This window comes from Thermobia domestica, chromosome 3 (assembly GCF_964235325.1).
Source record: "Thermobia domestica chromosome 3, izTheDome1.hap1.1, whole genome shotgun sequence".
Lineage (NCBI taxonomy): Eukaryota > Metazoa > Arthropoda > Insecta > Zygentoma > Lepismatidae > Thermobia > Thermobia domestica.
In genome coordinates, this window is record NC_137456.1 from 87,842,736 (window position 1) to 87,857,435 (window position 14,700).

Consider the following 14,700-nt stretch of genomic DNA (forward strand, 5'->3'; position numbering starts at 1 on the left):
CTGTGCTGAATCAAACTAGAAGGATCCCCAAACGCCTCTCCGCAAATCTCACAAACATGGGGCTTCAGGCCTGTATGAATTCGCAAATGACGCTCAAGGTGGCATTTTTGAACGAAACATTTTTTGCAAAACTCGCACTGATATTCTCTTTTCCCCGAATGCTGACGTAAGTGGGTAGCTAGGTTACCTTTAGTGCTAAAAGTTTTCTTACAAATATCACACATGGCACGACGACGATTCGTATGGACATCACAGTGAATTCTAAATGCTTGCCTTGTTGGTAGAGCTTTACCACATTCGCTGCACGTAAATGGGCCCTCGATGGGATGATACTCTCTTTCGTGAATTCTCAGATTTCGTTCGTAGATAAAACTTTTACTACAAATATTACAAGAAAAATTTCTAGGCAGTCCAGGATGCACTTCGAAATGCTTCAAAAGTAACACCCTTTTCTTGAATTCTTTACCACAAATGCCACAAGTACGGTCTGATTTTCCTTTGTGAGTCCTCGACCGAGTAGCAGCCTTACTGGGTTCAGAAATGATATCAACTGAACTATTAATTTCTGTTCTCTGGTCCGCTATAGAGATATCAGTTACCTGAGCAGCTTTCTCTTGCATCTCTGTGTGATACTTCAAGTGGTTTAGAAAGTCTTTCAACAGATCGAACTGCTCTCCACAGCATGTGAGCTGTAAACTTTCTGGTTTGTTCGTGGGAAATGCTGTAGCAGTCCTGTAAACAAGAAGCACTAATTTAATATGAATCCATGCGGAAGCTAATTTTCATATTCTTAAGTCCTTTCAATATTTTCAACATTCTAAATCTCAAGCAAATAGTAGTTCACAATGTATCATTAAAATATTTATCAGGCACAATCCTATCACAATTATATAAATAATCTTCAACAATACACAAGACAGGAGAAGAATGGTCAAATTAACTATCATTCGTATATTCCTTTGGAAATGTCGCGACAACAGCCGATGCAATTTCAAGCTCGAACTCAATGGGAGTAAATTGTTCCTTTTATGCTTGTCGCAACGGTAGCTATGCCGTCGCGACTTGAAAAACCTATCGATGTGTTCTAGAAATCGTACATGGCAAAAGTAGCGTAGACATTAACAACATGAAATGCAGTCGTTCCATTTATGCAAGAGCCACTAACCATCGCGACCTACTACACTGTTGCCAATCTTTTATGGTTTTTCTCAGGGAACAATGGACACACACACACACTCACACACATACATATTATATATATATATGTGGGGGGGAATTATATATTTCCCAAATTTCAAGGGGAAAATTTTCATATTCGTACTAACCAAAAATGATACGCAAAAATGAAGTATAATTTGATGGGATCACACACAATCTGAATAGGAACGTCCATAGTTAAGGGAGAGATTTAAAACTCAGTGGGAAAAGCGAGCGTGAAAGGGGCTCAGATGAGAAGACTGCCAAGAGACTCTACGCTTGTGACTGAACCATGACCTAATGAACAGACAACTGACATGTACACATACTCCTAATATTTAAAACTAGTAGGCCTATATGTATTAGTGATAGCAGGGGTTACCTGACCCAGTTGAGTTAAGATTTTTGTACGGGTAACCCAAGTCTAGGTCTCGCTTCTCATACCAGGCGTCCCAGATAGACCCGTTGACACCTAGAAGCAACCGATATATCAACTGCACAGCATTACAGCAGAATCTTATAGTAGAATAATTATGTCCACTACTCAAAATCAAGTATTCGCTTGTTTCATCCCCTCTGTAACATTTCTTAACCAAATCATCATGTCTTGACTATTTCAAATATAATTTCATGTTTATTTGTATTTTCATACTGGTACAGTGGTTCTGAACACAGACTATGGAAAAAGAGTTAACAAAATACTGTTTAAAATTATGTAGATGCATGAGAGGATGATTCAAATTGACTAAAAATTGGTTACTTACCAATATATTCTCCCGTGAGAAAACTAAATATTCTAAAAACGTCTCGGAAAAACAAGCTAGTTCCGTCTCCGGATTTACTAATATAGATTTAGTACAAGACATGGAGGAGAGAATTGTTAGAATTATATTAGTACTCTCACATATATTCTCTATTTATATAACAAGTTGTATAGTCTCCGGGTCTGTCTGTCTGCCATAGGTCAGATCGGGTCATCGGGTCTAGAACAGACCTGACTGCTCTTGGGTCATGAGTCAAGAACTTCGCGGCCTATACCATCATTGATATGTATATTACAGACGCGTTCATGTTACTTTTGTATAGGTTTTCTTAAATGGGGTGGTAATGATGCAATTTAATGTTTCTATTGGATTTCCTAATTTCTTCGAATTTTTTTAAGCATACCGCTGGTTGTTTTAAGTTCTCATTCCTACAAGAAAGAAAAAAAAAATCGGATAAATTGTCTAGGACGGCTCTAATTTCTTGCTTGGGACCTGTAAACCGAGAATGGCAAAACTGCTATTGTTCTTCCTATGAAAAATGTCGCGTACATAAATAAGCATTAAAAACACAACGAAATTTCTCGTTAATGACACAACGGAAACCCGTGAGCATAAAAGAGATCTAAACGGAAAACTAATGTTAAGGCGGGACCTACTTTATTAATTCTACGATAATATTCCCGCAATTGTAACATAAGTCACATCATCAGAACCACATTCATTCACAGGCTCTCAATGAATTTAAATTAGCACGGAAAATTTGGCTGCATATACAAGATTGTTACTGCTGCTACCATTTTTATTATTATTGTTAATAATAATAATAATAATAATAATAATAATAATAATAATAATAATAATAATAATAATAATAATAATGATGATGATGATGATGATGATGATGATGATGATGATGATGTTACTTCATGCTATTAATCTATTACTGTTACAAACAGAACAGCCACACACACACTAAACTGTAGAATTCGAAAAAGATGGGTAATAGTAATTAGAAGGATAGCTAAGGAACATTATAAATGCTCCAGAGGAATGAATTTGGATTTAGCGCTCTGCTAGTATGACGAGTAATACGTACTGCACATGTTTTTACAACTTTTTAGAAGGAGTTATTTGACTACATTCTATCTGTATAATCTGCGTCCAGCAAATGCTAAAGACGACAGTTTCTCTAATCAGAGCGACATAAAATGAACAACTTTTGCAGGAGTTTCATACTAGTCAACAGGGAAGCAAGTGCGAAAGGAAGTGGAAATCTCTTACCTTCGCTCGCGAATTGTGATCTAATGTGGTGCAAAGACTAACGTCACACTACAAATATATTTATCTAAATTCCAGATATAAATGAAGTAAAATCCGATTCGAGTGTCAATATAGATTAAACAAAACAATATAGAACCAAGAACTAGTTGTTGCAGTGCTTAAAGACTGTGAATGAATAAGTTAGACTGGGTCTCACGTATTTTATAAAGGAGAAAGTAACATGACTTTAACATTTTTCTTTTATTTCTAGAGCACAATGTTACATAAGAATTCGCCTCAAAGGCTATTGCTGAAGAAATAATAATAATAATAATAATAATAATAATAATAATAATAATAATAATAATAATAATAATAATAATAATAATAATAATAATAATTATTATTATTATTATTATTATTATTATTATTATTATTATTATTATTATTATTATTATTATTTCTCTTTCCCTTTTCAAACTCAGATTCTTGAGAATATCACATAAAATGATGCCTGACTTAATTGAAATTTACTGATTGACTGATCTATATTTGGTTATGAAAGTGTTAATCACAAGTGTATCAACAGTGTAACTACAGATGCTTGTTGAGTGCAAATAATAAAAAAAATTGAAAAAAAAAACTATACAGAAAGACTTTCAACAACAAAATAAATTTTATTCTTCATTTGTAAATATGTAAACAGGGTTTTATTTAACTTGCAAAAAGTCACATATCACTATCCTGTGGCAACAGCGCAGGATTGAAACAAACCTGCAAAGCAAAGACATAATTAACATTTTCATAACCAAATATAAATTTTGCATATAGGTAAACAGACTTGAATGGATCATTTTAAGAGAATAGTGCACATAGTGGAATAAGTAGTAAGAAGTGAAAATACTAAACAAGACAAATTTCTAGAATACATTTCACACTTTAAAAATGAACAGACATAGTTTAAACTGTTAAATACTTTCCAGTGCTCTGTGGACACTCAAAGTGTTTCGTTAGTACAGGATTAATATTTCATAATGTCTCAGTGATTTCTTCCAGTTTGCGGTAGGAGTGCTCGATTTTATGGCCCCAGTGTGCGATGAAATACCGAATATTAACTTTTAGCAGAGACAGAAAGCACCAGACGCAAGGTTACATCCTTTTCTATATCAATCTAACGTTCACCACCTGGTTTGGAGTCTTTCCATGAGAGTTTTCAATCTTGTTGCTTGATTCGTTGGTTGGAGTTTTGCGTCCCATTTCAGCACCAAGACTATATGAAACATGGATCTACAGCTTAAGAGGAATCTGAACCACCGTAATGAATTTAAATTTCAAATCTCTCACTGGAAATCGAACCCAGAACCCCGTGCACCAAAGTCATATGCTAACTACTAGACCACTAGACCAGCGAGGTAAGCACAATTTTGCTTTTGGGTTTGCTAACTTTAACTGTAACCTTTAAAGAAAGGAAAGTACGTAGCCTGTTCAAGAACATATATTGTAACATTAAAATTCAACTCTTTATGTACACTTGTCCTCTTCCTGTACAAAAAACAGTACTGCTTCATTTTGAAAGTAGCTAAACGAAGTTTCAAAAAGTAAAAAGCAAACTTGTATAGGCAACTGTCTTTCCAAATACAGTAGGACGTCGATAATCCGAACGTCAAAAATCCGAACTCAGTCCCTAAAAGCTTTTTACGTTTTGCCTTAGCGCTAGCGATAAACAAACAATAGGGTTGTTCTTCGGCGTTGTGTGAGATCAGTGTTTTTACAAAAGCTCATTCATATTTAATTCTTTTTCGTACATGTTTTTATTTTTATTTTCCCTTAGGCCTATACAAGTTAAGTTTTAAGTGTGAGTTACAAGAACAGTATAATTTAGTGTACGAGCAGGTTCTTCAGAAACATTGAATGTAAGTAGCCTTACGTACGGTATTGTAATTATTGTATATAATGTATAACCACTGTATCGACAAAAGAGCATACCGTGCAATATAGTTACGCCCAAATGGCATTTTCTTGGTTATTTTCGAAAATCCGAACAACCTGTGGTCCCAATTAGTTCGGATTTTCGACTTCCTACTGTACACTTTTAATATATGTACTATTAGTAAAATAATTCGAATAATGTTGTTTGTTCTTTTTTAAGTAATAATATTAATTTTCTATTTCTAACAAAAATACCAACACACTCTGACTTCGTGGAAACAAGTTTCAGAAAACATCTCTTATAAGGCCTCGGTGATGAAAAGAAACGCTAAACTCAAAATAAACCAAAAAATAACTTCTGTAGCCGAATTCCATATCCTCAATAGAACTTGCAACTAAATGTGCTTTTCTGGAACACAAAGCGAGGAGTATATTAATTATCTGTACCTGCATGACTGTATTTTGTGAATATTCTTTACATGATATAGGAATACGCTAAATCAGTGATAAAGCGCTTACCTCTGTTGCTCGGAGCTTCAGGTACGAGGACATACGAGTGGCTTTTCTGTGAGTACTGGCGCTTATTTGTATTATCTTCATTCCATCAGTTTCCCTCCTTACTTGAACGTCTCTTTGTCTGTAACTCTTCAATGCTCTTCTATACGACAGATTTGGCTTAGATTTTTCATCCACCTACACCTGCAGATTTAACGCATGTCTGCACTTCATGACACGAAGAAAAAACCAAGAGACAGTGGAACATTGTAGTCGAATCCATTTTGTTCTGTGTACGACTCCGAATACCGAACAGCATACACAGTTCGATTCAACAAGCTACGTATTTGGGAATGAACTTATGTCAAAAATCAACTTGCAACTGAATTAAATTTATATATCAACGAGGCAGTCACGCTAAAAGAATAAAATATATGACAAATGCAGTATTACTGACATACTATTTTATCTTACACGATTTATACGGCTACCTCTTTTAGCTAAAGGCATTTCGGAGCTTCTGTTTACCCTGTCTGATCTTACGTGTCCTTATTTCCGAATCTGAAGTTGGTAATTAAAAATATCATTCTGAAACTAACGCCCTTCGAAATATTTAATGAGTTGCAACAGAAAAATTAGTTCAAGAGGTATCTGGAGGAATAAATATACAATCATATGGAAGTAGGTTGAATAAGCGTTTACCTTAATCGTGCCAATTTATTGACATCCTTAAATCTTGTGGATGTAGATTTATACTATTATTCGAATATTCGCGCTAGTTCAATATCCGGAATCTTCTACTATCAGAATTAAAAATGACTGACACTGGACAGACGAAAGTTGTAGCAAATCATTTCACAATGTCTTACTTGCCTCGGCAAGAAATCACAGCATACCTTCCACGTGTCACCAGCATAAGTACGGCTTACATCAGTCTTTATCTTCTATCTAGAGCATTCTTCCCCTTTTTACTTCTGGGCTTCTATATTCTTACGTTTTTTTTAAATTATTTTTTTTTTTATTTTTTTTTAACAAACACGTAACTTCATTATTTTAAAGAACTATTTCTGATTTTCGAATATTTTAATATTAATATAAAACGTTCATAAGTATTCTTTAAACAAAACAAAGAGATAAGAATTAGAATATCCTATCTTCTTACTTAAGTACTTCTACGGCTAAAACGTTGCAACTTGTGAGGAATACGCAAGGTTACATTACAATTCGGTAAATTTGAATAGGCCTATTTGTAGTATTTTGTGTGGCACTAACGTTCCTCATGACAGTATTGCAGAGAGGAGGTGTTAGGAATTACAAAAAATCTAGATCGCTTTTGTCAGAAAGAAATTATATTTCTGAAAGGACTCAAGTAAAACGAATTGTTATTGAAATTTTGAGTGCTGATTCCGCTTAGTTGCTTCGAATGCACACAATCATTTTTTGCACTTGTGTAATCAGTAAGTATTGATCTTTCCTCCTGCATTTCTTTAATTTCCTTTACGGAGTCCGAAAACTGTACTTACATTAGCTTACAAGATGATAGGCCAGATTTTCGTGTGTTACTATGTGGTTTTAAATATTCTATGCATCTTCGTTTCTCACTGCTTTTAAAGTTCTAGTTTTTGAGGTCCACCCATTAAATTCATTGTCATGTTATTATGAAAATCAAACTTTTTCCCAGAAAAAGTTGAGGAAGGGGAGGAATCAAAGACAAACACTATTTCCATTGACTTCTACTCTTAAATTTCCTGAGTTTTAGAATACAAATTAGTAGGGCTTTTACGGCAGTACTAACTGTTTCCAATTTCGCACAATCTGAGAATCAATGATCTGAGAATGAAACAGTTTACTTGCCTTTAAAAAAACCTAAGTATTCCTTTTCGCATGCACTACTTCCGCTATTTTCTGAATAAAATACAATTAAATCGATAGAGTAGGAGGGAGGAATTGGGAAGTATGTTTTCGTCAACCTTTTTTTCTCACTGGTTATAGGTGTTTTTCTAGTTTTTGAACAACTGCTTGTATGTCGCAGGTTCTTCTATACCTACTGTGGTAGTGGTAAGGTTCCGATATCTTTACTTTTGATGCTACAACATTCTTTAGAAAAAAAAAAATAAAAATAAATTGTAAGCTGTCAAAACTTTGTCTGAAAACGTAAAAAAGATAATAAGACTAATACTAAAGAACTATAAACTACTGGTATTACAGTAGAGCATGTGTTGGCATTCTGGATTGATAAACAGGTCCTATTTATAAATACTTTGCTTTATAAGCGTTGAAACATTTCACTACTTCTCTGTAATCTTCTGGCGTAAAGCCAAGGTAGCGTGAGGAGATAGGAATGGTGGGATTTACTACTGCCAAGACTTCACGAACCACAGATGAACATCGATTAGCCTCTCAGACCAAATGAACTTACTAACGCTTTTGGGAAACATGTAATTTAAGGTAAGCACACCTTCAGCCGTTTTCTTCTCAACCACTGTCAGATACAGTTCATTATCATCAACTGCAGCGACATGCTCACTAACATTTGGATCACAGGACAGAGCTACTATTTGTGAGTCATCACCGCAGGACAGGTCCTCTAGGCTACCAATAGTGTCGCTAGAATTTTGTAAGCTACAACCAGTCTTGGGAAGTAACGTAACGCAAGTAACGCGTTACTTTTTAAGTAACGTTTCCTAGTAACGCGTTACATTTTTTCCAAAGTAACTGTAACGGTAACGCGTTACAAATTTTTAAGTAACGTACCTAGTTTGCGTTACTTTTTCGCGTTACATTTCGGATGAGTAACTACAATATATGTATATTTTTTTTTTGGAAACAAATGTTCCTTTCCTATAAGTGAATTTCTCAGAATGGAACAATGGAGCATGAACGATGTCAGTCACCGACAATTCCTGCACTGTTCGCCTTTTCCCGTTTCGCCTTATGACCTCTAGAAATGAAATTAGTATGCAAAACCTGTTATCACTTTTCATCTTAATGAAAGGCGTAACGGGAAATCTTGATGTGCATTCTCCCGTTTCGCTTTACGAACTTTACGTTGGTAGGCTTACAAATACATTCATAGGTACAATTTGATTTGTTTATTTACATAACAAAATATAATGCCACTTGCTGCTTTTGGAAGATGAGGACAGCCTCAGGGAAATCACATGCACTTGATTGCAAGGACCTGGAAGATTTTGTCTTAGATTTTGACAGCTCCAAATCAATACATTCAGTGAGTGAACTACGAGTGCAATGCTACTGGTAGTCTATTTTACTTTGAATGGTGTTGCTTTTATAAAGATGGAGAACGAAAATATTGTATCGTTCGAACATTTGAAAGAATACTTTTTCTTAAGCCCCCCCCCCCCCCCGAAATATTACCTACTATAGTAAAGTATATAAAATATATTGCAGAATTTTCACATTTTCAGGCAAAGCCCCACCGAAACAAAATCGTCAATACGTCACTGCTGAACAGAATTTAATAGTAAAGTGGTGCCCCGGCGGGAAATTATCAACAATTAAGGTGCCATAATGAACGACATTCAGTAAGGGTTTAATATGAATAAATGGTGTTATGATGAGCAGGCCTACTTTATTGATGTAATGTTGATGGTATGTAATATTATGGTTCTTTTAGATCAGTTTGCATATCCTAAAGTCCCATTGATTATAGAGTTTGGAACAACTAGCTTTAAAAAGCATGTATCGATTTTAGAGTTATTGGCAATTTTGATTCACTCCCACTTCATGTGTTCTCATTTCGTCAGTAGTAGTGTAATGTTTCTCTATATTCTGTATTTTTAATTTTACATAGCAACATTGTTATTATTATATAATTAGTTTAGCAGAATAATAATAAGCAACCATTTTTTCTAACGCATAGGGATGGGCACGAGTCAAGCTAAAACTCGACTCGAATCCAAGTCGAGTTTCGAGTCGAGTCAAAAGTAATATTTTCGAGTCGAGTTCCGAACCGATTCACTGTTTTTGGCGTCGAGTTTCGAGTCGAGTCGAGTTTGATAAGTGGCTCGCTCGTTTTAACTCGTTTTGAAATCATGGGCTGATTACACTGGAAAGCGAAAGCCATGATAAATGTAAACTAAGCAGTAATATGGAATACTTTTAGTGTTGCTCACGAGAGGGGACACTGCTCGCATCTCGTCTTGTCTCGATAACGAGACTACAAGAGATTTTTTTTATAACAAGCTTAGCTCGGGTCGGCTTAGCTCGGGTCTCGATGGCTCGAGCTGGCACGCTTGGGGTGAAACATCGGCTCAAGCTGGCTTGGTTGGGATAAGCCATCTGCTCGGTTCGACTCAACTGAGCAAAAGGCTCTAGCCAACTCGGTTGGGTGAGTTGTTGGCTCAGCTCACTTCTCGGTTTGAATCGATAGTGAATGAGCTGTGAGCCGATCTGCTCGAGTCGTTTACAATTCTAAATCCGGGCCGAGCAGTTTTGAAGATATTTGGCCAGTGCCCTATAACTTTTAACAATGTTTGGCTTGAGCCCGAATACACAACCTAGACCCTCAACCCAAATTTAGAAGCTCGTGAACAATGTCCTTTACTCCTAGACTTCACGACTACCGAGGTTGGCAGTCAACTACTTTTTTTGTATTCATATATAAACCGCTTATCTTTCATGTTTATACAGTGTTGTTGTTGTTGTTGTTGTTGTTGTTGTTGTAATAATAATAATAATAATAATAATAATAATAATAATAATAATAATAATAATAATAATAATAATAATAATAATAATAATAATGGTGGTGGTGGTGGTGGTGGTAATAGCAGTACGGAAAACTGAAGTAATAAGATTTTTTCCACATATTCAAAGTTTCAGACCTAAAAGTAACGCGTTAGTAACGCGTTACTTTCGAGGTAAAGTAACAGTTACTTTTTTGAGGCAAGTAACGCGTTACTAATGCGTTACATTTTAAGAGAAAGTAAAGTAACTTGTAACGCGTTACATTTTTACAAGTAACTTACCCAACACTGGCTACAACGTAACAGACTTAACTATTTACAGCATCAGCACTATTAGCATACGCAACGGCCACTGGAGGCCTAAGTTGAACAAAATAGCTTAACAAGCCCAATGCATTATGAAACAAAAGTGTACACCAGAAAAGAAAAAGATAGTAGCATTTAAATGAATTCTAAGCAAAAAAAAATCACTTAAAGCATTCTACCCATTTACCCCCGCATCATGGAGGTACAACAATTAGCTAAATTTTAACTGCCTCAGAGTGAGGATTCAAGATTGCTGTTCTTCATGGCAACATCCTTATGATGTATTTAAGCAGCAGTAAAAAATCTAGCTCAAAACATTAACAGATGAGCGATTTATTATGACTCAAACCAAAACACACACAAACCTAAAACTCCGTTTCAAATACGTCATTTCCCGTTTATATATATATATATATATATATATATATATATATATATATATATATATATTTTATTTCTGGGCATATTATACTCTCTCAAAATTCATCTAAGCCTTTTTTATGATCAATATCTACCCACCCAAAAATTTAGTGTAATTAAATTCCATACAAATGTACTGAAATGGAAAATATTAATTTTTAAAAAGTTTTCCGTCCAATTACCCCATGCACCCAATTCCCCCTTTTACTCTACCTAATAGTACACATTTATTGGAAACACCTTATCAAGAAAGTATGCTCACATGAATATTTATATATTTCATTGAACACGGAAAATCATACTGTACGTCACATATGTAAAGTAGTTCTATCCTAGCAAATTCAATTTTCTTAAACTGTTGGTAGTTTGAGACTACAAGCACGAAAAAGATAGGAACAGTATGTGTATTTAGGGACTCGACATGTATCCAGAACTACATGTATATTCTTAAATATGTATCACAAACACAAAATCATTCTTTGAAGTCGCCAAGGTTTATTATACGTAGGCTGACAAGTTCAGATTTAATGCGTATAATTTCACAAGCTTAGCCTGGATCCAAGATAGAAGTCTCCAACAAATGACACCCTTTCCATTTACTCATTTGACAGTATTAATTATCTGTGACATCTTTGTTTTTAGCCCGTTGATTTCCACGGGGAATTATGTTTCTTGTACTTTGGAATGAATTGGAGTTTTAATGATTTGCTTTCATTTATATAATCTTAGTTAAATGTTCCTTTCATTTTCAAAATGAATTTGTATACCGGATGTATCACAAGTCTGGAGCCATATGTCAACTCGTGTTATTAGTCAATATACCAAAAAAAAAAAAAAAAAAAAAAAAGAGAGAGAGAGAGAAAGAAAAATTGTTGGAAATAGGTAGTTTTCAATCTAAAATGGTGGAATTTTTCCAATCGCAGCAGCCGTTTGTGCTCCACACTGGTAAAGCCTCCTCTGTTACATAAAAAATCAGCGTTTCCACTTCAGTAGGCTGTTCGAACGGAACGTAAGGACACGCTATACTGTCACGGTGAACGTGTGTACATTATTGTGTGAGGGAATCTAGAACACTTCAAAACTGTTTCCCAACAATGCTGTAATGTTAGTATTGCAGGGGCAACCCTGAATTCGTAACGTTTTTTTTCTTCTTTCTTTCTATTTAACATAGGGTGCCTTGCCCGTGTGGAGCCCAAACGACTGGTATGATTGGAAAAATATTTAGATTGAAAACTGCCTATTTCCAACAACTTGCCTCTCTTCCCATTTTTTTGGATCTTCACTAATAACGGAGCTGGCCTATGTTCCCGGCCTTTTGATACATCCAGTGTAAAAATTTAATATCATTTATATTAAATTTGATTATTGAATATGAAACAAATGGATTTTCACTAAGTAAGGGATATTTTGGAAGATTGACGAAGAGATCAATAAAATCAAACCATTAAAATTTCACTTCATTTCAAAGAAATAAAATATGTCCTATATAAATCAATGGGCTAAAAACAAAGATGGTGCAAATATTCAACATTGTTAAGTTTTCGCAGCTAGTTCGAAATTATCAGCACTGCAATTAGCTGTTATTTCTTTCTTTAATCCCTAAGACTGCTGTAATTTTCTGCGAACGTTGTACCTGAATTCCAGTATATTCTCCACCCTTACTTTGGAATAAAAGTTGTTTATGACTAATCAAAATTATAACGGAACACACCACAATGGCTTGTATAGTTTAACCATTACATATTTCGGTCCGCTCGAAAACAATTGGGTGATATCGCAAAATTGCATTACAACAGAACAATAACATAGTTCCGAAAGGATATTGAAAACAAAAATGCTCAACTTTCATTCTGTTTATTTCTATTGTTTCTTCCTGCTTATTGAGATTATGATAAATGTAACTGATGAGATGAGTGTGTAAAAATAAGCATAAAAAAAAGTACATATATGATCTTTAGCACCCACACAGGGTACCTACATAACAAGCGTTCTAAGAAGGAGCCGTCTCGCTTTTGCACCCATGGAAAATCAGTATATGATTCTTTCGTGAAGACATTTTATAAAATGTTTAGACGTAGTAAAAACAATTGATAGAACTGCGATATAAAGTAACTGTCACCTTCTCCAGCAAAATACTTCAACAAGACATTTTTCACTCATAAACTACACTTCCTGGCTATTCTTCCACCCATACTATTAAATTTCCAAGTGATGAGTTTTTTTTTTCTTCGAGAGTCCTTCGGTGGACAAGTGGATTACATGCGTGCTTTCTGTGTCATGGTCCCATCTAATATAGCCTCGGTGCTGAAAGGAACGTTCATATAAAACCGGGTCGCAGGGTGCCTCAGTGATAAGTGCAATACACTTCTAGTGTGTGACGTTCGAACCTAGCTTGCGCCAACACCCATGGTCTAGCTCCGAAGACTATCATTATATCCTACCAAAATTTACATGGGATTACCAGGAAAGTATACTCGTTCAAACGTAACAGATCCTTCAAAATCAGTTAAGTGAACTTGCACACAACATATACATACATACATACATATATATCTATACCCGAATAAACGGGACAAAGTGAGATTTTTTTTTAATCGGTTAAAAATACGTATGCATTTCACCTCAGGTCAGCGACACCGCACTCTGTCTACATTAAGGCACTCAAGATGCTGTACCTCAATTGATTTCAGCATTAGAAACCTAGCCACACAACACGGCATAACACATTTTGATATACGATTCCCGGCGGGAGCTCATGTGGTTCGGATTCCACGTTAATCAGTAGGTCCACGTCTCATATAGCCTCGCTGCTGAACGGGACGTTAAACTCAAAATCAACATCATCAACAACATTTTGATATACCTTACTGCATCAAATATCTATTATTCTACATTGCCATGTTGCACGACCTCTGAATCTCAAAATAACAGTATTTCTTCAAAATTGCCTTCATTATCGAGAACGACAACTTTGTTTCCCTGGCATCAGAGAATTTTTCAATAATTTCCCTGATTTTCCCAGACAAAAGTCAAATCCCTGATTTTCCAGGTCTTTGGGAACCCTGACAAAGTGGGCATTACTGTGGCAAACACCGTATGGTAGATTTTCTCAGGGTTATCCCGTTTCCCCGAACTTTCTTCATTCCACCATTTTATTCATTAACGCCGTCTCCTCGGGGCAAAAATGTTGGAAGTTAAATTTTAAAAAATGAAACATGACGAGGGAGTAAGGGGGCAAAAGCTACTGGCAGAAATGAATTGTGAAATAAATAAATAAAGTACCACTTATAATGACTCTTTAAAATTTAGCTTGAAGATTTTATAACGATCGTTTAAAAAATAATACTGTACTAGGAGGATATGCTAAAGACCTGCTTTAAATAAATATAAATGATGGAGGATGATGATGATGATGATGATTATTATTATTATTATTATTATTATTAATATTATTATTAATATTATTATTATTATTATTATTGGTCTCCCACTTCTTGGCCGAGATGTGAAATATTCACCACCTTCTTCATATCACTACATCAATATCTTCACTGTTTTTTTGTCACAGCCCATACCCCTAGTTATCTAAATGGCAGTTTGTCCCATAGTTACTCCACCTA

At 35.2% G+C, this 14,700-nt stretch overlaps 1 protein-coding gene across 12 annotated transcripts in view; it reads right to left on the reverse strand.

The window, feature by feature from the left end:
- Window positions 1–14,700, reverse strand: part of LOC145680584 (uncharacterized) — a 158,999-nt gene that overhangs the window by 108,487 nt on the left and 35,812 nt on the right. For 4 of the 12 annotated variants that reach the window (XM_081751248.1, XM_081751250.1, XM_081751247.1 and 1 more), the window contains exon 3: window positions 600–732. The exons of 6 other annotated variants lie outside the window; for them this stretch is intronic. In XM_081751248.1, the coding sequence (XP_081607374.1) occupies window positions 600–732 (133 nt within the window). Of the gene's footprint in view, window positions 1–599; window positions 733–14,700 lie in introns of those variants that run through there. 2 more of the 12 variants (XM_081751241.1, XM_081751243.1) reach the window with 1 other exon arrangement.